This window comes from Orcinus orca, chromosome 21 (assembly GCF_937001465.1).
Source record: "Orcinus orca chromosome 21, mOrcOrc1.1, whole genome shotgun sequence".
Taxonomy (NCBI): Eukaryota; Metazoa; Chordata; class Mammalia; order Artiodactyla; family Delphinidae; genus Orcinus; species Orcinus orca.
The window spans coordinates 3,821,984-3,849,180 of NC_064579.1; the positions used below are offsets into that span (position 1 = coordinate 3,821,984).

General features: G+C 41.5%; 1 protein-coding gene across 3 annotated transcripts in view; it reads left to right on the forward strand.

Moving 5' to 3' along the window:
- The window catches only part of ZMAT4 (zinc finger matrin-type 4), a 340,635-nt gene that overhangs the window by 226,646 nt on the left and 86,792 nt on the right, over nucleotides 1–27,197 (forward strand). For 2 of the 3 annotated variants that reach the window (XM_049704216.1, XM_049704214.1), the window contains exon 5: nucleotides 1,134–1,361. In XM_049704216.1, coding sequence (XP_049560173.1) covers nucleotides 1,134–1,361 — 228 coding nt within the window. The remainder of the gene's footprint in view (nucleotides 1–1,133; nucleotides 1,362–27,197) is intronic. The other variant, XM_049704215.1, reaches the window with a different exon arrangement.

Here is a 27,197-nt window from a genome sequence, read left to right on the forward strand (position 1 = left end):
AATTAAGGATTTGCTTGGAGTCCTGCCTTTACCATAACTAGTTACCTTACCTTCAGTAAAACTTTGGCATCTCTGAAGTCCATCATCTGAGAAACAGGATAATAATCCAACTCATAGTTATTGAAAAGATGAAAGCAACTTGTATGTTGTAATGCATAAAAAAGTTATTTTTGTTTTCTGTTAGTAAACTCTTCCAAGTTAGATTCTCTTTTTTTTCCTGGACCCAAAATAACTGTAAGCTCACAATGAAATATGTTAATAGCTGAGGCAATCTCAAAATAGTGATAGTATGTCTTTTTCATTTAGATAGCAACATCTGCTCTGTAGTGTTTGTCTTTTGGTCTTTTAAAAAAATATTGTATTTTCAATGTCAATTTTAGCAGGTATGGATTGAAAATAACCTCTCACAATAAACAGAAATGACTGACAATAAAATTAGCATGATTTCGTCAGTTGGTACAATCCATGCAACTGACAGATCAGCTTCTATCACTTTGACAAATCCTTTACTTACTAGTTATTTCCATCTAGAGCACACAAATGTTTAATTCATTCATTCAGAATCTTTCAAGTCGTGATTGTACAATGTTTACTTCAAGTTTTGGCTTTGATTAATAAACCACTCCCTTACCTCCGAGATCTTTTTTTTTTTTTTTTTTTTTTTTTTTGCGGTATGCGGGCCTCTCACTGTTGTGGCGGCTCCGGACGCGCAGGCCCAGCGGCCATGGCTCACGGGCCCAGCCGCTCCGCCGCAGGTGGGATCTTCCCGGACCGGGGCACGAACCTGCGTCTCCTGCATTGGCAGGCGGACTCTCAACCACTGCGCCACCAGGGAAGCCCCGAGATTTTATTTTTAAAAACCTTTCTTTCCTCCTAAAGGATGGTTTCCTGACCTATCAGGTGGAACTATAACAAATTGCAAACTTTGACGCAGTAAGTTAGGAATTTTTAATTGTAGCCCAACTTCAAAAACAAAGGCTGGCAAAGATCAGTTTTCCTGATCTCAGTAAATTCTTGGATTTTTGAGCTCTAGAATGAACGGGAGACCCTTTCGTCTTCAGCTGTTGAGGACATGTGCACTCAGGAAGGGACTAATGTGGCTTGTGGTTCTCTCTGGTTGTTTTTCTCCCCAGCAGCGCCTCTGAGCTCACTTAAACCTCCGAGAGTGGACACTGCTCCAGTGGTCTCATCTCCCTATCAAAGAAGAGATTCAGACAGATACTGTGGGCTCTGTGCAGCCTGGTTTAACAATCCTCTGATGGCCCAGCAGCATTATGATGGCAAGAAACACAAAAAGAATGCAGCAAGAGTTGCTTTGTTAGAACAGCTTGGGACAACTCTGGATACGGGGGAATTAAGAGGTAAGAGAAACTCTTCTTATTTCTGCCACAGAACTGGGCTTTCAGAGAAAGTGTTTTCATAAACTGGGATGATTCTTCCTATTGCTTTGCCTACTAAGGACAATTCTAGGATCCTCCAAAAGGAATAGAAGAAAAAGGAAATGAACAGAAAACTAATTTTTTCCATCTCCTTTCTTTCAAAGTATTTGTGATTGCCATATTTTTATTGACTACATAGTAGTCAATACTATGTTCAGATCAAAACCACCCACTCATGAACCAGAGTTTTTCCTTCTGCTTTATCTTTAAACACCTTCTGGAATGAATGCTTTTGTACATGAGCAGTACAAGAGCAGATGCAAAAAAGGCCAAATGGTGTTATCTTAATTTTAAACTTTTGTGCTTTTATGAATTCAGCCAAAACAAAGCAACACATTGGCTCCATTTCATGGACTAAATTAAGCCCAAGGCCTTTTCGTGGGCATATCTAGGAAGCTGAGGTAAGACAGTGCTGTGGACCACTATAGAATCAATACCTGGCTCCTCCCATCCCCCATCTGTTAACCTATTTTCTCGGTTGATGGAAACCATGGAGCATTTTAAGTTCATGTGAGATTTTACAGAAGTTGCTGAGTGGAGACTTGGAATCATAGGGTGAGGATCAATCCTATGGATTCCTGAGGAAGCCACATACCATTCTGTGGAACCTAAGAGAATATTTCATCATCAACAACCATTTAAACATTTTTTGATCACCTAAACCATTTTGATCAACTGATGTTGGCAGTGTAGAAGTAGAAATGCATTTTCTCAGAAAAATAATGCTGCAAAGGGTGCTCTACTATACCTCAGATATTTTATGGTTTAGATATACTTTTAGAAGTTGGCCAGGAGATCGTCCATCATAATGGCTGTAATAACAAAGTTTACAAGTCAGTTCTGAGAATGCAACCTGGGTTTGAGCTGGGTTCGGTATGTAGAGCCTGCAATTCTTATTACCCTTACCAGGCTATGAGCCTCCAAGGGAAAATAACCTGGTATAATTCTAGACCAAATAAATGGGACAGAAGACCTTGCTGTGTGACCTGACAGGAGGGACAGGTCACTTCTGATTATGTTGGTTGGGGAAGACTTCACCAAAGAAAAGGACTGGAGTTGGAACTAGAAAGGTGGGTGGTCTTTTAGCAGGTGAGAAGGTATCCCATGTGAGCAGAATCATATATGTTTAGGCAAAAGAGAGGAAAACATAAGCAGTCGCTGGTGAATAAACAGATTAGCATGGAAGAAGCCTATCATACAGCATAGATTTAGGACTGCAGGTCCATTAGGAGATCTATGGAGCTGATGAGAGACTGATTTTTCCAAGATAATGATTAAAAACAGCAAATGAGAGCAAACAGGAAAAACACTATTTTTGTGGAGGTTTTCTAGCTCTAGAGCAACAACATGGAGCTTAATATTTCAGTATGTTGGATAATCATGTTGCAAATGCTTTTGAATATTTGGTACTATTGCTGTCTGCTGGGGAATTGCTTGTGTTCACAGTCTCTGTCTTGTTAAAAATACAGGAGGAGTATTTTTTAGCTGAAGGCCTCCCATGTCTCGCTGTTCCTGGCAGATAACAAGTCTGCTCCGCGACTCCTTCATGGCAGGCACTGAAGGAGAAAAATAGGGCTTTATTTATGTTTTGTGCCAGATATTATGACTTGTAGGAGAATTATTCCTAGAGCACATTCTTCTTGTCTGTTTTGAACTATCGGTGCTGCATCTTTTAGGTACAACCATGTCTTAATGACTTGGGAGTCTGAATTCTGTAACATTTGAGTGGTTTGTCTTTTATCCCAAAGACAAAACAGGCAGCTCTTGGACTTGATAACTCAATGTGATTCTGACTCAGGAGCACATGAAACGCGATTAGCATCGAACACAGCGTCCTTGAAACCAACCTTTTCACCCACCCCAGGTGACATCTTGATGTATATGTATTCAGGCATTAAATATTGCAAAAGTTTAGGGAATAAAGCAATGATGATAACCTAGCATGTTTTAAAACACATGGGCATGCGCGGGCGCACACACACACACACACACACACACACACACACACAGTCTTCTATTTCTGGAATGCTTCTAGTGCATGGTCGATCAATTAATAAAGGCAAAAATGCTAACCAGTAAATACAGGCATATCCATAACTTTTAAAAAACTGGTGTCAAGCAGCTGGAGGATGGCAGTGTCACAGGCTTCCTCTCCTTCTTAGCACTTCTCAGTTTTTAATTATTTTATTTTATTTTATTTTTTTGCCCGTGCGGCACATGGGATCTTAGTTCCCCGACCAGGGATCGAACCTGTGCCCCCTGCAGTGGAGGCATGGAGTCTTAACCACTGGACCGCCAGGGAAGTCCCAGCACTTCTCAGTAAAACCCTACATCATTTACCGGTTTATTATGGTTTTCCTGATTTCTCCCTACTCACCCTATAGACTGTTAGCAACTTGAAAGCAGGAATCTATGTCTGCTTTGCCTACTGATGTGTTCAAAAACACCTAGAACAGTGACAGACACAGAGTAGGTACTCAATAAAATTGCTGAATGAATGAATAAACAGAGAAAGCAGAATTTAAAAGTCACCTAAAATTCTGCATTTTTTAACATGGCAATACTTTTCATTTCCAAAAGGATCCTGATTGAATAATTTTTACAAGACATTATTTATGATTTTTTCTTCTAATTTAAAAAGACGATGTATATTTTATACATTGTGAAAAGCAGAGATATTAAGTGTTATATAGTTCACGGAGTGTAACCCACGCTCCTACCAAGATCCATAACTTTTCCATCATGACGTCATTCCCACGGGCCCCATCCCAGTCAATGCTAACTTCCCATTCCAGGGAACCAATTTTCTTATTTCTTTCACCAAACTTTAGTTTTGCCTGCTCTAAAATTTCATATAATTGTCACAGAAAGTATGTATTTTTCTGTGTCTAGCTTCTCATATTGGTTTTTTTTTTTTTTGCGGTATGCGGGCATCTCACTGTTGTGGCCTCTCCCGTTGCGGAGCACAGGCTCCGGACGCACAGGCCCAGCGGCCATGGCTCACGAGCCCAGCCGCTCTGCGGCATGTGGGATCCTCCCGGACCGGGGCACGAACCCACACCCTCTGCATCGGCAGGCGGACTCTCAACCAGTGCGCCACCAGGGAAGCCCTCATATTGTTTTTGAAACGTATCCATTTGTTGCATAAAAAGCAGAGTAGCCCCTTGCTCTTTATCATGGAGTGGTTTTCTTCTAGACAGAAATCCCACAATATGTCTAGCCATTCTCCTCTTGACATTTTTGGGGCTATTTTGAATAAGGCTTTCATGAACATTCTTTTTGTTGTTGTTGTTGACAGATGTTTTTACTTCTCTTGTTAAATACCTCAGAGTAGAATTGCTGGGTCATGGTCATAAGTTGGGTGTATTTTTAACTGAACAAGAAACTACCAAAATGTTTTCCAAAGTAGCTGCATTATTTTGCACACCCTAAAGCAACATATATGAATTCCATATCCTCACCAACGTTTGTTTTTATCAGTCTTTCTAGTGGGTGTAGGAGAGTATTTCATTATGGCTTTAATTTGTGTTTCCATGTTGACTAATTATGTCAAACACTTTAAAATGTTGGTCATTTGTATATCTTCCTTTGTGAAATGTCTGTTCGTGTCTTTGGCCTATTTAAAAAAACTGGCTGTCTGCCTCTTTATTTATTTAATTTTTTAACATCTTTATTGGAGTATAATTGCTTTACAATGGTGTGTTAGTTTCTGCTGTGTAACAAAGTGAATCAGCTATATGTTTACATATATCCCCATATCTCCTCCCTCTTGTGTCTCCCTCCCTCCCACCCTCCCTATCACACCCCTCTAGGTGGTCACAAAGCACCGAGCTGAACTCCCTGTGCTATGTGGCTGCTTCCCACTAGCTATCTATTTTACATTTGGTAGTGTATATACATCCATGCCACTCTCTCACTTCGTCCCAGCTTCCCCTTCCCCTTCCTGGTATCCTCAAGTCCATTCTCTACGTCTGCATCTTTATTCCTGTCCTGCCCCTAGGTTTTTCAGAACCATTTCTTTTTTTTTTTTAGATTCCATATATATGTGTTAGCATACAGTATTTGTTTTTCTCTTTCTGACTTACTTCACTCTGTATGACAGACTCTAGGTCCATCCACCTCACTACAAATAACTCAATTTCATTTCTTTTTATGCCTGAGTAATATTCCATTGTATATATGTGCCACATCTTCTTTATCCATTCATCTGTCAATGGACACTTAACGTTGTTTCCATATCCTGGCTATTGTAAATAGAGCTGCAGTGGACATTGTGGTACATGACTCTTTTTGAATTATGGTTTTCTCAGGGTATATGCCCAGTAGTGGGATTGCTGGGTCATATGGTAGTTCTATTTTTAGTTTTTTAAGGAACCTCTATACTGTTCTCCACAGTGGCTGTATCAGTTTACATTCCCACCAATAGTGCAAGAGGGTTCCTTTTTCTCCACACCCTCCCCAGCATTTATTGTTTATAGATTTTTTGATGATGGCCATTCTGACTGGTGTGAGATGATACCTCATTGTAGCTTTGATTTGCGTTTGTCTAATGATTAGTGATGTTGAGCATCCTTTCATGTGTCCGTTGTCAGTCTGTATATCTTGTTTGGAGAAATGTCTTTACGTCTTCTGCCCATTTTTGGATTGGGTTGTTTGTTTTTTTGATATTGAGCTGCATGAGGTGCTTGTAAATTTTGGAGATTTATCCTTTGTCAGTTGCTTCATTTGCAAATATTTTCTCCCATTCTGAGGGCTGTCTTTTCGTCTTGTTGATGGTTTCCTTTGCTGTGCAAAAGCTTTGAAGTTTCATTAGGTCCCATTTGTTTATTTTTGTTTTATTTCCATTTCTCTAGGAGGTGGGTCAAAAAGGATCTTGCTGTGATTTATGTCATAGAGTGTTCTGCCTATGTTTTCCTCTAAGAGTTTTATAGTGTCTGGCCTTACGTTTAGGTCTCTAATCCATTTTGAGTTTATTTTTGTGTATGGTGTTAAGGAGTGTTCTAATTTCATTCTTTTACATGTAGCTGTCCAGTTTTCCCAGCACCTCTTATTGAAGAGGCTGTCTTTTCTCCATTGTATACTCTTGCCTCCTTTATCAAAGATAAGGTGACCATTTGTGCTTGGGTTTATCTCTGGGCTTTCTATCCTGTTCCGTTGATCTATATTTCTGTTTTTGTGTCAGTACCATTCTTTATTGTTGAGTAGTAGGTAGAAGGTTTTCATATGTTATAAATACAAATCCTTTGTCAGGTGTACCCACTGTGAATATTTTCTCCTAGACTGTGACTTGGCTCTTCATTTCCTTAAATAATGTCTGGTAAGCAGACACTATTGAATTATCAAAGTAGAATTTCTCTTTATTTTCTTTCATAATCATTGCTTTTTGTGTCCCATCTAAACAGTCTTTGCCTACACTCATGATCAAAGGTAATCTTGTATATTTTCTTCTACAAGTTTCATAATTTTAGCTTTTACATCTAGAATTATGATGTATCTCAAATTAATTTTTGTGTATGGTGTGAGGAAGGGGTTGACATTCATTTTGTTTTTAGATATTTACCCAGTTGTTGCAGCAAATTTGTTGCAATTATTATTTTTTCCTCGTTGGATTTTCTTGGCGCCTCTTTTGAACATCTATTGATTGTGTGTGAGTCTATTTCTGTACAATCTATTGTGTTCCATTGACTTATTTGTCTATCTTTATGCCAGCACCACACTGTATTTATTTATAGCATTAGAGAACTTTTGATATCAGGTAGTGCAAGTTCTCCAGCTTTGTTCTTTTTTCTCAAGATTGTTTGGCTGTTCTAAATCCTTCACATTTCTATATAAATGTTAGAATCAGTTTTTCAGTCTCTACGTAGAAAGTTTGGTGGAATACTGAATGGGACTTCATTTAATCTATAGATCAATTTGGGAAGATTTATTTAAATGACTCACAATATTGAATCTTACAATCCATGAACATCATATATCTCCCTATTTACTTCTTTCTTTAAGTTTTATCAGCACTATCACGTAGTTTTCCATGTAAAGATTTTACACATTATTAGTTGAATGTATCCTTGAGTACTTTGTGCTCTTTAACACTATTATAAATTTTATATATATATATATATATATATTTTTTTTTTTTTTTTTTTTGCGGTACGCGGGCCTCTCACTGTTGTGGCCTCTCCTGTTGCAGAGCACAGGCTCCGGACGCGCAGGCCCAGCGGCCATGGCTCACAGGCCCAGCCGCTCCGCGGCATGTGGGATCTTCCCGGACCGGGGCACGAACCTGTGTCCCCTGCATCAGCAGGCACACTCTCAACCACTGCACCACCAGGGAAGCCCTAAATTATATTTTTTGAAATTTCATTTTTATGTGTTTCTTACTGACATATAGAAAATAAAATTAATTTTTATACATTAACCTTGATTCCTGTGACCTACACATAACTTTCTGCCTATTATTTGTATATAATTTAATAGCACAAAAAAACCTTGTACCTTTTGTATTTTTTTGGTATCCACACTATTTAGTCATTGGAAACTCTACAGAACCGTATTAGCTTTCTGGCCTTCCTTTGCTTCAAGTGGCAAATCAAATTTTTAAAAAGGAAATTATTCTTGTAGATTAACAAGGGATTTTAAATGGGATTGGCCTAAATAGTTATTAATATGAATAACCTGGTTACTGACTCAAGTTTAGTGATATTTGTTCCAGAAAGTAGATGACATCTGTCTCTACTTCCAACTTTTAGCTTAATAAGAAAAACGGCCACCTCTTTCTGAACATGGAGTCCAATGTAGAAAGCAAAGGAAGTTATTGAATTATAGAATTATAAATTCCAATGGACAGAAAGTGCTTTAGAGGTTTTCTTTGTAGTTTAATTTCTTCTTGCTAGCATAAAACACAGATATAAGGCAATTTCTTATGTAGTAACAGGGAGAGTATAAATTATGAATTTAGAGCTCAGTGAAAATAGAATATTCATTTTGCAGACATTTATTATTTATTCTTTTAAAAGTGTTAGGATGAGAAAATGCACAGTTATTTCATTGTTTCGGAGGAAACGAAAACAGAGCAAAAGAATTCATTTGAAAATTTCATAATGTTTCTGAGCATCAGATGCAGACAGTGCTGGAAAGGACATCAAACATCATGAATTATGCTCCTTGTTTTTGCAGAGCAGGGTTCTGGGGCCCAGAGAAGTGGGGTAACTGTCCCCTTCTAAGTTATGGCTCCGGATTGGAGGTGCGTCCATTTCCAATGACTCCTCATTGACTAGCTAGAACTCTGATGATTAACTCTTTTGTTTCAAAACAGTTAAGTTTGGGAACTTACGTATATTTTAGTATTAAACTCTCTTTGAATTCAAGTATAGAATGGGCACAGTTCAACTCTCAGCTTTCTGGGAATGAATGATTTACAGGGTACATCCTATATTTTAATAAAAGAGTTTTCTCCACCTTCATGACTCCATCTCAGTTAGAGAGAATCTAGAAAAGGCAAAGAAATCATATTCACTTTTCCCAGGGGCCTGGGATTGAGAAGCAAAATTCTGTGAAGAGAAAGCTATTTCTAGAGAGGCTGCTAGAATTGATGACTCCCTCTGTAATGCAACTTCTGCCTTTATTGGAGGAAATGGGGAATCATTTCCAGGGGTTACAGGAAGCTTACCTAGGACTTCAAATCATAAAAGTGGTATGTGAGTGAGAATGAGAAGACTTTCCTCAAAACAGGCAGAACACGGGAGTGAGAGAGATTTACTTTTTGAATTATTTCTGCTGTGGACTTTCAGATGATCGTGGGTTCCTCTTAATATTAGTTTGGCCTTTGCCCACGTGGCAGGCGGTAGACAGCTTGGTCATATCATTCAGTGACCCTCCTCCACCTTCAGGTCACCTAAGGTACCTGTGCAGGGGACTTGGGCACTGGGGCTTCTCCAAGACCAGGAAAGGAAAGGCAGTCTAGGTTAAAAAATGAACAGTTTCCAAAGGCAACAGGTGCAACTATTGCTGTGCGACAATTACCCCAAAATTTAGTGGCTTAAAAAATGGTAAACATTTATTATCTCTCAAAGTTTCCAGGGAGGAATTTGGGAGTGGCTTGGCTAGGTGATTCTGGCTTGAGGTTTCTTATCACTTTGCACCTGAGACGTCAGCCTGGGCTGCAGTTCTACTTCTAAAGGTGGCTCATTCCATTCTGGAAAACAGAGTCGTGGTTGCCGGTCATTGGCGGTGAGGGGAAGAGGTTGGCTACAGTGGGGCCGTAAGAGGGCATTTGGGGGTTGTGGAACTTGTCTGGACCCTGATATGGCTTCCTGGCTATATGTGTTTGTTTGTCAAAACTCACATAACGGTATCCAAGGAGAGAGTGGGGAGAGTGGCATGTCAATTTCAAGAGCCAAATAAAAGAAGAAAGAAAATGTGAGTCACTCATATGTTGGTAGGAGGCCTCTGGTTTTCTCCTTGTGGGCCTCTCTCAGGAGTTTTGAAGGTGCTCATGCTGTGGCCCTGGCTTCCTACAGAGCCTCAGGTGAAAGCCATCTTTTCTAGGGTGCTCCAAGATCACATGGCCTCGCTTCCATCACCTTCTGTTGGTTAGAAGTCAATGCCAGTCCCTATTCGAGGGGTGGTTGGGAATTCAACTCCACCTGAAGAGGGGACTACCAGAGAACACGTGGACATTTTTAAACCACCACAATCAGAATGCAGGTGGACACCCGACCCATGTGACAAATACTGTGCTGTCATACCCTTTGTAGACTTAGGAGTGGAAAACATCTCATCCACAGGAGGCATTAATGTATGCAATAAACACAAGTCAAGGATTTCATTTTAAAAATCTGATCGAGGTTTCTGCCTATTCTCATGAGGACCAGGTCAACAGAAAATAGTTTCTCTGAGGTCCTCTGCCCAAGAATTGATGGATGTGACAGCGGGAATCAGCAAAGACAGGGCACACTTTCCCAGCTGAAGGTTGCTTGAGAATCTCCATTTGAGTTTTCAACAATCCTTCCTTCATCCGACAACCATTTTCCCTTAGGACATGGCCACTCCAATACACTTGGGGATTCCAGAGTTTTGGGGAGCAAATTAATTGGAGTTAACAGTTTGCTCGTGGGCTCCTAATCTCCCTGTGAGATGATAGAAACAGAAATTCTGATCAGGTGACTCGAGGTCAAGATTTTAGAAACAGAAAGCTTGTTATGTGTTGATTGATTTCCTCTTTGATGCCTTCTTTGATGTTTTTCATTTATTTTCCACTTCATTCCACTAACATTGAGCTCCTATCTGGTACCAAGCACAAAGTGCTGGAGATTCTGCAGTGAATGAGAAGAGAAGGTTCCTATTGAGAAGAAGCAGGAAATAAACAAGCAAAATACATTTAGCCTGTGACAAGTGCTAATGGGATGTGTGTTCCTTTAAATGGGAAAGTTAGTGACAACCACTCAGAGAAGCTGACATTTTGAACTGTGACCTGAAGGATCCTGACACGAAGCACCTGCCCCTTCAAGCAGAGGTGCTAGCAGGTGCAAAGGCCCTGTGGTGGGCAGAGGGCCTGAAGCTAATGAGAGGAGAGGGGTAAAAAGTGACATTGTGACCTAGATGAGATCATACTGCATAGATCCAAATAGGTCATGGGAAGAAGTTGTGATTTATTCTTGGGAAGAAGTTGTGATTTATTCTAAGTGCACCCAGGTTTTTGCATCTCATTTTATTTGTGAATCCAAATGTTCCACCTTTTCTCTACTTTAGGGCTTAGTTCATTTCCATTCCGGGTCACCGGCTCTTTCCTCTCTCCAAGAGCAGGTCCTGCTTCTGTCATTCCTGGGGACGCACCCTTTACCTGCTTCCTTTGTTCAGGGCTACATTTCTCAAATCACAAGCAGGTTTTTCGGGTAGCAGCCCTTTCTGGACGGAGGTCCATCATTCATTCATGGTTTTCAGGACTAAGAAAAAGCTCTGGAGTTCCTTTAGTATGACAGTCCTACTGACCAAGGTCTCTTTAATAGTTTTGGGGGGGGGGGGGGCATGGGGGGAGAACCGAAATTTCTTGACAGTCTTAGGGAGGAAACCAAGCTCGGGAGGAGCATGCTGGTTTCTGAAAAAGAGCAGGGGAGTTAGAAAGAGATGCATTAGGTGCATCCAGGCATGTTTGGGCAGCTTATTCACAGGAAAATGGACCTAACAAATCCCCATTGAAGTCTTCATTTCAGAACAGAGGATTCTGGCCACTGATCGAGCCTTGTTTAAGTGGGCAAGTAAAAGAGCCCTGTGAAGGTGACAGTGGGCGTGGGAATGGAGGTTGAACTCCCAGATGGTGCCATCAGAGGCGTCAGGTGAACCTTGAAGGACACTGGAAGATGTGCAGGTCAGGCAGCTGAGTGGGACCGCACTGCCGGCTGAGGACGGACCCCACGCAAAGGCCTGCGAGCTGGAGGGACAGCAGCGCCCCCTGGGGGAACTGTGTGGGATGGCTGGAGCTTAAGGCCACTTTTGGGGAAAATGGGAGAAGCACCTTGAGAAACAGTCAGATCATGGCGCCGGTTGAATACTTCCAACTGAACCCTGAAGGTTATGGGGAGTAACTTAAAGATTTTTGGCAGGAAAGTTACGTGTTGATATTTGTATTTTTGAAAGAGATGTCTACGGACAGCAGTGTGGAGCCTGGATTAGAAGGGAACTGGATGGGAGGCAGGGAGATTCATTGGGAGGCTACTAATTTAATCCAGTGAGAAATTACGCCAACTTGAGCTAAAGAAAGTAGTAGCAGCAGGAATATCAGTAAAGGGAAAAAATGAGGAACAAATTGGATGTGAATTCAACAGAATTTGGTGGACAGTTGGTCCTCCAGAGCCCTTGACAGCTGCGCCTTCCATGTACAGGCAGGGCCTGCCCATGATTGACTCTCAACTGCATACCCAGATACCGTCAGAACATTCTGCTGAAGCACGAATCCCAGGGCTGGGCATTTGGTGTTATCTGTCCTGATACTTTTAACCCAGTCGTGGTCTTGTCAAAGTTTCTGGAGGGCAGGGTCCATACCTTCTTATTCTTTGTATCTCCTACAGTATGCAGAACAACGTATCGATGGAAGATCCTGAAAGGTTGCCTAGGATCTGAGTGGTCTCACTCCTGTTAACCAGCTCCAGGTTTTCTGGTGCACTCAGAATTATGGGTCTCAAACGGATGATTGAACATTTCCCAGTGCTGAATACTTGATAAGAAATTACTATGTCAAGTATTTTTATTCCATTTAATAAGTTAAAACAAAAGCCTTAGTTCATTCCTTATAGGAATATTTTCAATCTCTGAAAGCTGTATGTATTTTATCTAGTTGAGAATCAGCAGAAAATAGGACCTTTAAGCAGGTATGATCATTATAGAACAATCGAATGGTAGGGGAAGAGGTACCAGAAGAAAATGCTCAGCTTAGCTTACACCCGGTCCTTTTTGCATTATTATTTTTAATGTGTTTTGACACCTCAGCTGTTGCATCTAGACTTGCTCTGCTGTCCAGAGCCCATGTTTTGGGTTAGATAATTAAACTGCTTAAATGGCTCATGTTCCTGTCATATTATTGGAATGGGAAAATAGGGTGATATGGAAGAGATCGTTTTCATTCATTCATTCATTCATTCACTCACTCATAGTTACTAAGTATCTATTATGTACCAGGCTCTGTGCCTGAAGATTTACGGAATATTGAAATGTGTGCGACTCATCATCCAATCTCAAAGCTTTTAAAGTCTTGAGAAGAGCAGGGAGAGCAAAATAATACATTTATTGAAATAAATATAACACAAAATATGAAAAAATAAAATCAGAGCTTAAAAGCCACTCCAGCATGATGCTTTGGGAATTGAAAGTAGGGAAACAATGACTTCCAACCTGGAGTTAGCATCAGGACACATGGAAACTGATGACCGGTTTCTTTAGAGCAGAGGAGTCAGCATGACTAAAAGTGTAGAGAGATGGCAGAAGTATGAGCACGATTAACAATCCAGTTCACTGGAGTCAGTGAGATAAAACTGAGAAAACAGATCGGAACCAAATTATAAACAGCCTTACATGTCAGGCAAAGCTGAACTTTATTTGATAGCCACTGACATCGTTTGTTTTTTGGGTTTTTTTTCTCGAGTAGGATGATGGCCGGTCTTATCTGTGCTTTCGGGGGATAACTCTGTGATGGATTGTAATGGGGGGATTCAGGAGGCCAGGAGACTGGATAGAATTGATGCAGAGGCCTGTGTGAAGGCCTGGAGGGGCCCAAGGTCCAGCAGGGGGAGGGAAGAAATGGGACCAGTGAAAGATACACGTATTTCTCTTTGCTCTGTTCAGCAGACTTCCCCACATCAGCCAAATGAAAAGAAGTCAGAGCATTAGAATTCTAAAAGACACCTTGGTGAGGCCTTGGGAACACTCATAGGAAAAATAGAAATGTAATGAGTGATATGGGTAATGACAAATTTCTGTTCACTCTCAAATCCAACAAGAAATGTAGTTGATGAACATTCATGGCAGTCTGTTTACATCCCGTAGGGCCATTCTTTCTTCAGCCGAGACAGATTTTGGTCCATTATTGCTTTTCATGAAGCTAATGAATGGAACACTGTCTGAAGAAGCTGGGTTAACTCTTCATCATCACTGACTGGGCTCCAGAAGGGATGAGCTTGGCTTTTCAAACAGAATCATTCTGTCTCCATGTACGCGTTGTGGGCAAACTCATCAAACAGAGAACTACAAAGCCACTTGGATTTCTAATTTCAGAGTGGGCTAATACATTGGAAACAGCCTTAAATTTGACACATGGACACACTGTCCTTGGTTTTGAGATGCTGACCAAGAAAAGGGCAAAAGCAACGTCAAAACACACCCACCAAAAATCCAGGTTACTTAAGTGTTCTTTAGTTGCCAATTTTGGCTACACTGAGGAAGCTGACAGTATCATGTGAAGATGCTTTCCTTCCTCAGTGCTCTAAGGCTTCTCCTCAGTATTGATCGAAGGTCTCTATTGTTTAGTTTAAGCTCCAAAAACAGAGATCGTATTTTGCAAGAGCTCAGCACGGTGTTTTCCTAAGGTTCTGGGAACACATATCTGCCGTGCTGGCTCTTAAAGAGCTGCGGGCTTTGGTAGTGGCTCTGTTAGTTGGGCTTTGTATTCAACAAAATAAGGGATGCTTTGGGAAAAGGTGCAAAATCAGGAGAAACCTGTCTTTTAACAAGTGGGAAACTTTTCTTTGTTTCTAAAATTATAGCTTTAACTGCACGCAAAAGAGTAATCATAAGTCAATTTTTTTCAAAGCTGCTACTGATAGACCTAATTTTCTGCAATAGATGGGATTCTATAAAGTGGATTGTGAACTGAGATTAAGGTATACAAATGTCAGGTTTACTCAAAGGAGAGCCTACTGACGGATGTTTTTGTTCACTATCTTATTTTCACTAATATTTAATGGGCACTTAGCGTATAACAAGCATTGTGATAAACCCTGGGGTATAAAGATGGCATTGCCCTGAAATATGAAAGACATTCTCCCATCTTCAAGAAGTCCACAGCAATATTTTGAAAAGCTGTTTACCTGAAAATCTCTGGTGTATCCTGCGTACATAAACGTATAGAGATACAGGAAGGAAAACACACCCACAAAAGCGTAGTGCGTTCTACACGTTCGATCTATTTTTCAAACAGCTTCTGCTACTGGCAATTATCATCTCATGTGAACAGTTCCCCAAGAAACTGGGGATTTTATAGTTGACGTTGATGTAAGGGAAGAAGCATTAGGCATCCTGGTAAATTGTGTCTGGAACCTTTGTATGGCTATATGCCCAGGGTGGAAACTGCTACATGCAAATGGAGACAGTCAATCCTATCGATGCTTTGCTCTAATGGAATCACTTGAAAGAAAGATCTCTTCATTTATTCATCCACTGGTTGGTCAATGAATCCTCATTAGGTGATTATTATGTTTGTGTTATATGTTATCATGCTGGATATTGGGATGCAGTAATGAACAAGACACAGTCATTGACTTCCGGAAATTTCCACGCTTAATAGGAAAAGCAAGCATTTTAACATTATTTTAAAAATGTATTTAAAATTCCCAAACGATTTACATGTCCTTACTGTATGAAATGGGAAATTTTTCCTTAAAATCTTGGAGAAAACATTTTCATTTAAACATATACAATAATAAAACTAAAGATTTCCTTAGAAATATGGAGGCTGGTGGTGTGCTGCCAGTAGAAACGTTATTTACCAAAACAGATCTTTTATTTGAAAGGTATGTATGATGCCTCCGTTAGCTAAGTGGGTTCTTAGACCTGGGTAATGAACAAAAATACACCATAACTTGAGTTTGGAGTCTATTTTTGCAAAGTATGCCAATGTTACATTTACTAAAATAGCTAATGGACCAGGGGAGTGGCAGCATTGCTTTTCACTGATACCAGCTGGCTAACTGTTAACAGATTTGAAATGAGTTATCAAGCACTGCTGTTTTGTAAATAAGAGTCTTGAGTTTTTATGCTGTTACGCGTGAAAGAGGGGCATCTATCGCTCACTACAAACCCTTTTTTTTGGTGGGAGCTGTGGTTTCACAAAGTCCTGGTTACTCATTAAGGTTTGGTATAATGGACTCAGAGCCAGAAACCCTGGAGTTGAGTCCTGTCTCTGTTAAGTAGCTGGGAGATGTTGATGGGTCACTTCACCTCTCTGGGCCTCAGTTTCCTCTCTTATATAATGAAGGTGTTGGGCTGGTCATCCACAATGTCTCTTTAGCATCACCTTCCATCTAGTTTCCATCCCAACCGTCTGAACCACAGAAGAACACTTTATTGTAAGTCCATGTGCTTGGGGTGTGGACAGCTGAACCTCTGGAATAGGGTCTGTTAACAGATTGTCTAAGACTGGTTTTTATGATGAAAATAAATGTTTTGCTTTGTTTTGTTTGGGGTACACGGGCCTCTCACTGTTGTGGTCTCTCCCGTTGTGGAGCACAGGCTCCGGACGCGCAGGCTCAGCAGCCATGGCTCACGGGCCCAGCCGCTCCGCGGCATGTGGGATCTTCCCGGACCGGGGCACGAACCCGTGTCCCCTGCATCGGCAGGCGGACTCTCAACCACTGCGCCACCAGGGAAGCCCTTCCTGGCTTTTTTGACCTTCGGACGCTTTCTTTAGGCTGCTGAGAGCTCTCATTTGTCCTGGGGTAGTTCCAGGTTTGTCAGCTATGCTGGTCTTCAGATATGCGAGGTCTTTTTGCCCTTACGATCCCATAGTCCCATCTGTGTAAACCAGAATCACCAGGAGGTTCTGCGTCTGGTCAGGAATGTTGGGAATGGCTCAGAACAGGTGTTTGGCACACAGGGAGTCCATGTATCTCTCGTGACCAAATTCTGGAACAGCCGGCTGGGTTGTGGGTTCGTAGACCCTGTCTTCACCCCGCAGTGACCCTGACCAGCCACCGGCTGTGAGGTCTCATGGGGCCATTCCTGGATTGGGGCCTGTGGTTTGATCCATGGACTTCCTTGTCCCCAAGCAAATCTCTAGGAGGTTAGAGCCCAGAGTTGTCTAAGTCTCTGCTCGAAACCGCATCAGAACCAGAGTTCTCCCAGGTCAGGGGGAGACAGAGTGAATAATAAAGCAGGCAGGTAGTGAAGGCCACCGTAAACTTCTCAAGAGTTCCTTCAAAGGCATTTCTGTCAACCGTACCCTTCTGAGATCTACATTTCCTTCATGTTCCTTCAAGGCTGTGTTTGTCTGTTTTGTGGCCGTTTCCCCCTTCATTGTTATTTAAAAAATAGAACAGTTTATACACACGTCAGCAAGCAGAAGAGTGTTTAGAATTTTTTTTCTTTTTGGCAGATGAAGTATGGGAAGCAAAAGCCTTCCGAGGTTCTAGTCTAGATGTGTTATCAAGTTGAGAGCAGCCCTGCATGCCGGAACTCTTAAACGGGTCAGCTGCTGTCACCCCATTTTTCACACAGTGCCCAGGAGACAGGTTTCCAACAGGCCACTGTGCGGCCAACCTTATTTCGCAGAGAGGGAATCACTGAAGTCCCCGGAATTTAGGGCTGCGTGGGTGGGACCTGGGACAAGGTGGTGGTAAGGGGGGTGGACAAGAGGACGAGGCTAAGGGTCCAGCCCGCCCACCCGCAACTTTAATCAGAGCAGTCCAGTATGTATGTGTTTCTAGGTAGTAGCTGTGTGGCCTTGGGCCACAGCAGGTTCCTGTGTGCCAGAAACCATCCTAAGTTCTTGAGGTGTACTAGGCATTGAATCCTCACACAGTCTAGGAGGTAGACAGATAACTATCCCTGTTTTAGAGATGAGCTCAGGTAATTCGCTCAAGATCATAGAGAGGCAAAGCCAGGACACAAACGGGGCAGCTTGACTCCGAGCCCATGTCCTTACTCTCTACCAGTTTGCCTCCCAACTGACATGCGGTTGCTCACACCCTCTCATTATTTATCTCCCATGTTGGCCTCTGCACTTCCCCTCTTGCCCTCTCCAGTTCATCCTCCACAGAGCGGCTGAGTGATCACGAAGTGCACATCTTATCAGGTCAGTCCCCTGCTTAAAAACCTCAGTGGGGGCTTCCCTGGTGGCGCAGTGGTTGAGAGTCCGCCTGCCGATGCGGGGGACGCCGGTTTGTGCCCCGGTCTGGGAAGATCCCACATGCCGCGGAGCGGCTGGGCCCGTGAGACATGGCCGCTGAGCCTGCGCGTCCGGAGCCTGTGCTCCGCAACAGGAGAGGCCACAACAGTGAGAAGCCCGCGTACCGCAAAAACAACAAAAACAAAAAAAAACCCCACCTCAATGGCCCCCATTTCTCTTGGGATAAAGCCCCCCTTAATTTTGAAAAATTACATATGATTTTTTTAAATTCCTCTTTTTAAAAAATTGAGACATAATTTACACGTCATGAGAGTCACCATTTTAAAGTATACAATTCCGTGACTTTTAGTGTGTTCGTGAAGTTGTGCTGCCGTGAACACAATTTTAGAATGTTTCTTCACCCCATAAAGCCCCGTAGCATCAGCATTTATTCCCCGTTCTCTCCTCGCCCCAGCTGCCGGCAACCACTAATGTACATTCTGTCTCTGTGAACGTGCCTATTCTGAATATTTTGTATAGAAGGAATCATGCAGTGTGTGTCCTTTGTGTCTGGCTGTTTTACTTCACACACTGTTTTTAAGGTCCATCTCTACTGCAGCATGTATCAGGACATCATTCTTTTTACTGCTGAATCATCTTCCATTGTATAGATCACCTCTGTGTATCCAGTCAGCAACTGATGGATATTGGAGCTGTTTGCACATTTTGACTATTATGAATAATACCACTTTGAACATTCACATAAAAGTTTCTGTGTAAACATATGTTTCCAGGTCCCTTGGGTAGATAACTAGGAGTGGTGTTGCTGGGGTATACGGTAACTCTACATTTAACTTTTAAGCAACTAAAGACCTGTTTTCAAAATTGGCTGTGCCATTTTCCGTTCCTACCAACAATGAACGAGGGCTCCAGTTTCTCCGCATCCTGGTCAGTACTTATTACTATCTATCTGCTTGATTTTAACTATTCCAGTGGCTGTGAAGTAGTATTCCACTGTGGTTTTGATTTACTTTTTCCTAATGACATTGAGCACCTTTTCGTGTGTTTATTGGACATTTGTATATATTCCTGGGGAAATACCTGTGTATATCTTTTACCTAGTTTTTAATTGAGTTGTCTTTTTAGTTTGGGATTGTAAGAGTTCTTTATTTAGTCTGGATACTAGGTTCTTATCAGATATATGATTTGCAGTTTTTTTCTCCCACCTGTCAGTTATCTTTTTAGTTTCTTAATAGTACTCTTTGAAGCACAAATGTTTTTAATTTTGATTGTTTAATTTATATGTGTATGTACATCTATGTGTGTGCATATATATATATGTGTGTGTGTGTGTGTGTGTGTGTGTGTATGTATATATATTTTTTTTTTCGGGGAGTATCTTATGTAAAGAATCATTGCCTAATCCAATTGTCACAAATTTACCCCAATTTTTTCTTCTAAGAGCTTTATAGTTTTAGCTCTTCCATTTAGGTCTTTTATCCCTTTTGGGTTAATTTTTTTATAGGTTTGAGGTAGGGTTTTAGCTTCATTCTGTTGCACATGCATATCCAGGTGTCCCAGTGACATTTGTTGAAAAGACTATTCCCTTATTGAGTTCACTTGGCATCCTTTCTGAAAATCAATTGACTACAAATGTATGGGTTAATTTCTGGACTACAAGTCCCATTCCATTGATCTGTATGTCTATCTGTATTCCAGTATTCCAGTACCAAACAATCTTGATCACTGTAGCATTTTGAAATCAAGAAGTGTCATTGCTCCAACTTTATTCTTTTTCAAGACTATCCTGTCTATTTTGGGTCCCTTCCATTTCCATATGAAATTCAGGGTCACATTGTCAATTTCTCTAAAAAAGAGAGCTAAGATATGATAGGGCTTGTATTGAATCTGTTGCTCAATTTGGGGACTGTTACCATTTTAACAATATTAAGTCTTCCAATCCATGGATACAAGATCTGTTGTATTTGGTTAGGTCTTTAAAAAATTTCCTTCAATAATATTTTGTAGTATTCAGTGTACAAGTCTTGCACCCATTTTGTTAAGCTTATTCCTAATATTCTTTTTCATGCAATTCTTTAAAAAATTTTTGAATTTTATTTATTTTTTTATACAGCAGGTCCTTATTAGGCATCAATTTTATACATATCAGTGTATACATGTCAATCCCAATCTCCCAATTCATCACACCACCACCCACCCCCACCGCTTTCCCCCCTTGGTGTCCATACATTTGTTCTCTACATCTGTGTCTCAATTTCTGCCCTGCAAACCGGTTCATCCGTACCATTTTTCTAGGTTCCACATATATGCGTTAATATACGATATTTGTTTTTCTCTTTCTGATTAACTTCATTCTGTATGACAGTCTCTAGATGCATCCACGTCTCTACAAATGACCCAATTTCATTCCTTTTTATGGCTGAGTAATATTCCATTGTATATATATACCACATCTTCTTTATCCATTTGTCTGTTGTTGGGCATTTAGGTTGCTTCTGTGACCTGGCTATTGTAAATAGTGCTGCAATGAACATTGGGGTGCATGTGTCTTTTTGAATTATGGTTTTCTCTGGGTATATGCCCAGTAGTGGGATTGCTGGATCATATGGTAATTCTATTTTTAGTTTTTTAAGGAACCTCCATACTGTTCTCCATAGTGGCTGTATCCATTTACATTCCCACCAACACTGCAGGAGGGTTCCCTTTTCTCCACACCCTCTCCAGCATTTGTTGTTTGTAGATTTTCTGATGATGCCATTCTAACCGGTGTGAGGTGATACCTCATTGTAGTTTTGATTTGCATTTCTCTAATAATTAGTGATGTTGAGCAGCTTTTCATGTGCTTCTTGGACATCTCTATGTCTTCTTTGGAGGAATGTCTATTTAGCTCTTCTGACCATTTTTGGATTTGGTTGTTTGTTTTTTGTTTGTTTGTTTGTTTGTTTGTTTGCGGTACGCAGGCCTCTCACTGTTGTGGCCTCTCCCGTTGCAGAGCACAGGCTCCGGTCGCGCAGGCTCAGCGGCCGTGGGTCATGGGCCCAGCCACTTCGCGGCATGTGGGATCTTCCTGGACCGGGGCACGAACCCGTGTCCCCTGCATCGGCAGGCGGACTCTCAACCACTGCGCCACCAGGGAAGCCCCTTACTGCTATCTTTTTGCCAACACACACACACGCACACACACTTCACTGGGTAGATACCTACTGAATTTTCAGATCTCACCTTAGATGAGCATCTTCTAGGAAGCTGTCACAAGAATGCTTCCAGGCTGGGCATCCTTCCTCAGCTCCCCATAGGACCCTGCACTATGGTTTCACTTCACAACGCTCCTCACAATGGTTGGCAATTACCTTTGCACATGTCTCTTTCCTCTAGGCTGAGAGCTATGTGATGGCAGAGACATTGTACATAGTTTCATCACTGCAGTGTTAGCACGTAACCCAGTGTTCACACGTAACCCAGTGTTAACTGGCACTTGACATGCACTAAAAAAGTATTTGTTTAGTGAGTCAGTAAGTACCCCCGGGGTATTCCCCATTATGCTTGTCTCATGGATATAAAGGGCCCTGACATACTTCCAAAAGAATATGGTTTTCCAAGTGTTATTATAAATCGACTTTTACAGGCAGAGACTCCTTTGGTATGTGAACAGGTAATGTCACCCATCTATCGTCACTCATAATAAGGCAGCATTACTGGCCTCTTTTTTTTTTTTTTTTTTCATTTCTAAATGAACACAGAAGGCAGAGTGCAGCTTCTGAACTCCTTGAGCCTAGTCCTAATGTAGGGTGTGGCAAGTGCTTGGTTAAACAGACTGGGGAACCAGCCACAGAGAAATGGACAGCGATTCTAAAGCTGCCAGGAAATGTATGTGCCTCGCGGCTCAGAATAGAGTGTAATCTCAAAGGCGTTTCCAGACAAGTTCCAAAACTTCCCCCCAGACAGTGTCACACTCACCAAGACTCTAACAGAAGAACAAGTAGATAAGTTTTGACTTTGCTCATCCACACCTTTATTTTATCCAGAGAAAACTGTGGTGTCTTTCAAATATCTTTCCTTGGGAAACTAAGTCAGTCATCTTACTTTCGTGAACTATGGCCCGGATGTGAGGTTTCAGACCCACCAGAATGGGAATGAATCTTTCCATTCTGGAAACATCAATGCTCTTCCTCTAAACATCAGTGCTTCCAAACATCAGTGCTCTTCCTCTAAACCTGATAGTGTAGAGACGTCACCTCCAATCCTCCTTCCTTAGATAAGGAAATGGAGACAATATTAATGGCCCTCCTCTCACAGATAGCTTTTACAGGAGAGAGGCTAAAACTCCCACAGCATTGCCAGATTTTCCTCCTGAAGGAAGGACATGCTCGTGTATCAGGTTTAGAAGGAAAGTCTTTTATTTTCGTACTGAATGGGGTGAACTGGAAATATCTGTCCTAAAAAGATGACCCTTTTTGGCCAAGTGAGGGAAGTAGGAAAGCTGAATACACTGAGGTATTGGTATGTGTTTTCTCTAGTCTTCTGGAAGCCACACTGATTGCGTATATGTACTACCTTTCAGCCATACTAATGAGGATGACTAAATGTTTAATATTTTTCCTACTCTGATATCCCAAGATAATTATTTTTGCATACTCTATATTATTTAATGCTCACCCACCATAACAGTAGGCTATATGGTGTAGGCATGATTTTTTAATGGCCCCTTGGTTTGCCAGATAAAATATAAGATGATCAGATAAATCTGAATTCCAGATAAACAACAAATAATTTTTAGTATAAGTATGCAATGAGTATGCAGTATTTGGGACATACGGATCCTAAAAAATTATTTGTTGTTTATCCAAAATTCAAATTTAACCAGGCATCCTATACTTTCATTTGCTAAATTTGGTAAACTTAATGTCATGCCTAATTCTTCAGGCCAAAATATCTTTAAAAGTTTGAATTTCAATGAAATAAAGAGAAAAAGACATCTTAGAAGAAGAAAATGGTTTCGCTGCCGTTTGGCAACATCAGCTTTGGTTGTCAGGGATCCTCAAATTTGCAAAGTCATTAAAAATAAATGACTAAAAGTCACCAACGCTTCTTTGTAAATAATTCATTTCTGTGCACATTATTGAGACATTTAAAGTATGTAAACATTTCTGAGCTTTTGCTTTTCCTGTTCCTCTAACAAGATTTGAAAGTCACCCGAGCAAAATAAATGTAAATGTAAATGGATATAAGGGAAAGACAGAGGACAGGGGAGGGGAGTGACTTGTGTTAGCTTGAAATTTTTTCTTAGAACTCCTTTCTCACTTGAGTCCTTCCCTGCATCTTTCTCTTGTATAATAATGTATATATGCACACAAACATATACATAATATTACATAGAGATTTATATAATATATACACTACATATATTTATAAATATATGCAAAAATAAACAATACATTTCTATATATTTGTACATTGTTACATATGTATTATTACATATGTATTTATTTATGATAAAGATCTTTTGCTTGTTTGAGACAAGCACCTGCCCTCAAAACTCTGAGGATCAGACCCAGGCGAGCAGGAACTCAGATACTATTTTCCGTGATTTCATCTGTGTGTGTTCTTGCCTTGTCTCACTCTTCCCCTCCCTCTTTTTAATTTCCGCATAAAAGTTATTTAGGAAAATCCAGCCTTATCTTGGGTGAACCTCAGAGAAACAGCGTTTTGTCTTTCCATTCCACCTCTTTGGAGGATTGTTAGAAAAATCCTACGACTGAGAATGGTGGAAGTTCTGAAGCTTAAGAGTTACTCCCCGACCTTGATCCCTGTGTGAGTGTGGGAATTCTCTTGTGGGCGTGGGCTCCCCGTGTGGGCATGGGAATCCCAGTGTGGACCTGGGGGCCTTATGGAGGGCTGGGGATTCAGAGCCTGCCTGGGTGTATTAGCCCCAACTGGGCCTTCCCAGCTCCCAGACCATCTCCACGCTCATTCAAAACCCTGTAGAAAACTTTACCAGAGTAGAATTTTCATATTCCCAATTTTCACATCTATATCTGAGCAGTCACGGATGAGAAATACGGTTAAAGAGAAGAGTCAAGCTGAAGGCTTTTGAAGAGTGGCCGGCCAGTATTTCTCCATGACCCTGTCTGTGGCTTGCGACCTTACTATCTCTGGGCTTTGCTCAGCTAAGAAGCAGCAGTCATAGGCCTGGAGGTTTGGGTGCAGGAGGTGGTACCCTGCCATCACCAGCATAGAGTCACTGCAGGCATAGACTGAGCTTCCTGTGACGGAGGGTAATTATTCATTGCTATGTAGTGACTTCATGCTTCCGTATCAGACTGATGACAACCACGTAATAGACTGAACTCAAAAGCTTTTCTGTTGCACTTCATATTTATAATGTGCTTTCTATTCGTGAGCATCTTTTTATTCTTCCAGATACAACCTTGTATACTGACTCAGAGTTCCCCCGTTTAATAGAAATCCGAACGGCGTGTATGTTCGTTGCTGACCTTGTTTATGTTCCATTTTCCCCAAAGCACCACAAGCTTTTCCTGGGGCCTTTCACACCCAGGCACAGCCTGAAAACTGCAAAATTGAGAAGTGGGTGAAGTTTGACCCAAACACTCGCCCTTGTTTCTTGGGATGCCTTTCCTGCCCTCTCAGGGACTCTCCCGCAGCGCCCCTCTTGCTGGTCCGAGGCCTCTACCTCTCCATCCTTAATTGTTCCTCATAACACAAGTATTCTCCTGTCTGATAAGCACTTATTTACACTGGAGAGGGGACTTCAGTGGAGCTCCTCCTAAGCAGAGGAGCCTTTTAACCCTCACATCAGCTGTGCAATGGAAGACTCCATCCCTCATTAAATGACTGTGAAGTAAAGACAGATTGAAAATTTGGTGGTGGTGGCCTGAATGTCTTCCCAACATCCCCAAATTCCAGCATCCTGGCACCCTGCTCCATTCCCTGACCTGGTACCTAGTGTCCTGGTGAGTCTGGAAAGCAAGGACCTTTCCATCCAACAGTCACATGAGTGGTTCAAGGGTTCTTTTTTTTTTAATAAAGTACCTGTTCAAGTCTTTTTTTTTTTTTTGAAAGGAAGTTCTGTTTTTAAATTTAATTTTATTTATTTATTTTTGGCTGCATTGGGTCATCATTGCTGTGCGCGGGCCTTCTCTAGTTGCAGCGAGCGGGGGCTACTCTTCGTTGCGGTGCATGGGCTTCTCATTGCAGTGGCTTCTCTTGTTGCGGAGCATGGGCTCTAGGCACGCGGGCTCCGTAGTTGTGGCTCGCGGGCTCAGTAGTTGTGGCGCACAGGCTTTGTTGCTCTGCTGCATGTGGGATCTTCCCAGACCAGGGCTCGAACCCGTGTCCCCTGCATTGGCAGGCAGATTCTTAATCACTGTGCCACCAGAGAAGTCCCTCAGGGGTTCTTAAAAGCAGACATTTGTCCAGGACTTCATCACGATAGGAATTGTGTCGTGGCTATTTCTGTATACAGCTTCTATTACTGCAGAGGACCCACCTAATAACTATTTTGATATGGCATTGGAGGGATTTCTCTTTCTAAAGTTTAATTTTAATAATTCTCTGAGTCCCATTTATCTCTCTTTTGGGAGAGACAGGGAGTGGCGGGTGCCAAACCATAAGGAACTGCATGTTGACCTCTTGTTTTAAGTCACTTTATCCAGATCTTGGTGGATTCAGACTTGAAGGGAGGAATCACACAGTTACTGGGGTGTCAGCCTCTTCAAGTCTGAGTCAGCCTCCTTGCCATTAATTCTGATTTGGCACTAAGCAATTCCCACGGTAACTTCTGCCTTTTCTCTCTGAAAGGGCTTCCATTCTGAGAATAATCTGAAAATAATTTCATGTTATTTTATTTTGGTCATATGACTGTAGTGTTCCTTCTGACCCCGTCTCCAACACCTGCAGTTTGTCTGAGAAATGTCACTTTGAGACAGAGGAGACATGTCAAGAGTTCTGTGTACCCTCCCGGGAATCGCAGAATTGTGTCTTATTTTTTTCAGTCTATTTCATTACTTTTTATATTTGAGATTTAGACTTCCTTCCTCTCTCTGGAACTTTTGAAGGTGGTTATTTTTCAAGAACTACACACTTGAGCCTCAGCTAAAGAAGCAATTACTTTTTCAGGAGACCTAACTCTGCATTTGGCCACTCTCACATCAGAGAAAGGCATGAGGACTCCCTCTGGAGGGAGGTGTTTTTTAAAAAAAAATGAAAGGTTTTCATTAAAAAAAAAAAACTTGGCCATTGCGTCTTAGGAACTCAGTGAAATTAAAATTGATCCTAGGGCCCCAATCCCTCATAAAACATTCCTCAATGCCCCCAGATATACGTGTTAGACTGAGACTTGATTGTCTGTGACAAAAACTCTCCCCAAGCCATTGATCCATCATCAGTGCTTTCGGGTAGGTACTCAAAGTGCCACTATTTAATTACAAACTCCCCTAGACTATGCCACTGGTGACTGCCACCTGTTTATAACTTATAGCTCCAGAAGCTTTGGCAGGCATAGCAAATTATCTTTCTCTTCTAAGTTGTTGTTTGTTTTCCTGAAAGAAGAATAGAAGGCAGCCGAAGAAATGTGAAGGCATTTAAAGCCGACCTTCGAAACACCAAAGAAAGCAAAAAACCAAAAAACATTGTGAGGCCTTTTTGATTGTGTTTGTCAGAGTAAATTGAGCACTGGCTTAAAAAAAAAAAAAAAAAAGGATACGGACGTGCAGAACTTGAAGCCACTGTTTGGCTTTATGTCAGAGATCCTGGTTTTAACCATAGTGAAAGCTTTCGTGTACCATACTTCAACCCCGGCTGCTTGGCCAAGTCTGTTTTTCAACTGCAATCAGTTCTGTGAGTGCAAGCCTGTTTCTCAAGAAGAAAAGGCGTACAAAATGTGTACGTGTGTGCGTTTACACCCTCAGATGTCTACTAAGAAATGTTCTCATGTCCATTAAATGAAAAGGCGATGACATATTGAAAAGTGCCAGGGACTAGTCACAGGTTCTTTTGGAAATGTCCTTAATTTTGACTGCTGGACTTCCTTGCAGTTCTGCGCGGCATCTCTTATAACATTGGCTAAGAAGCTTACTCAGATATCTGGGACGTTTAGAAAAGGGCCCGGGTCGCTGACACTTACTCTGGCA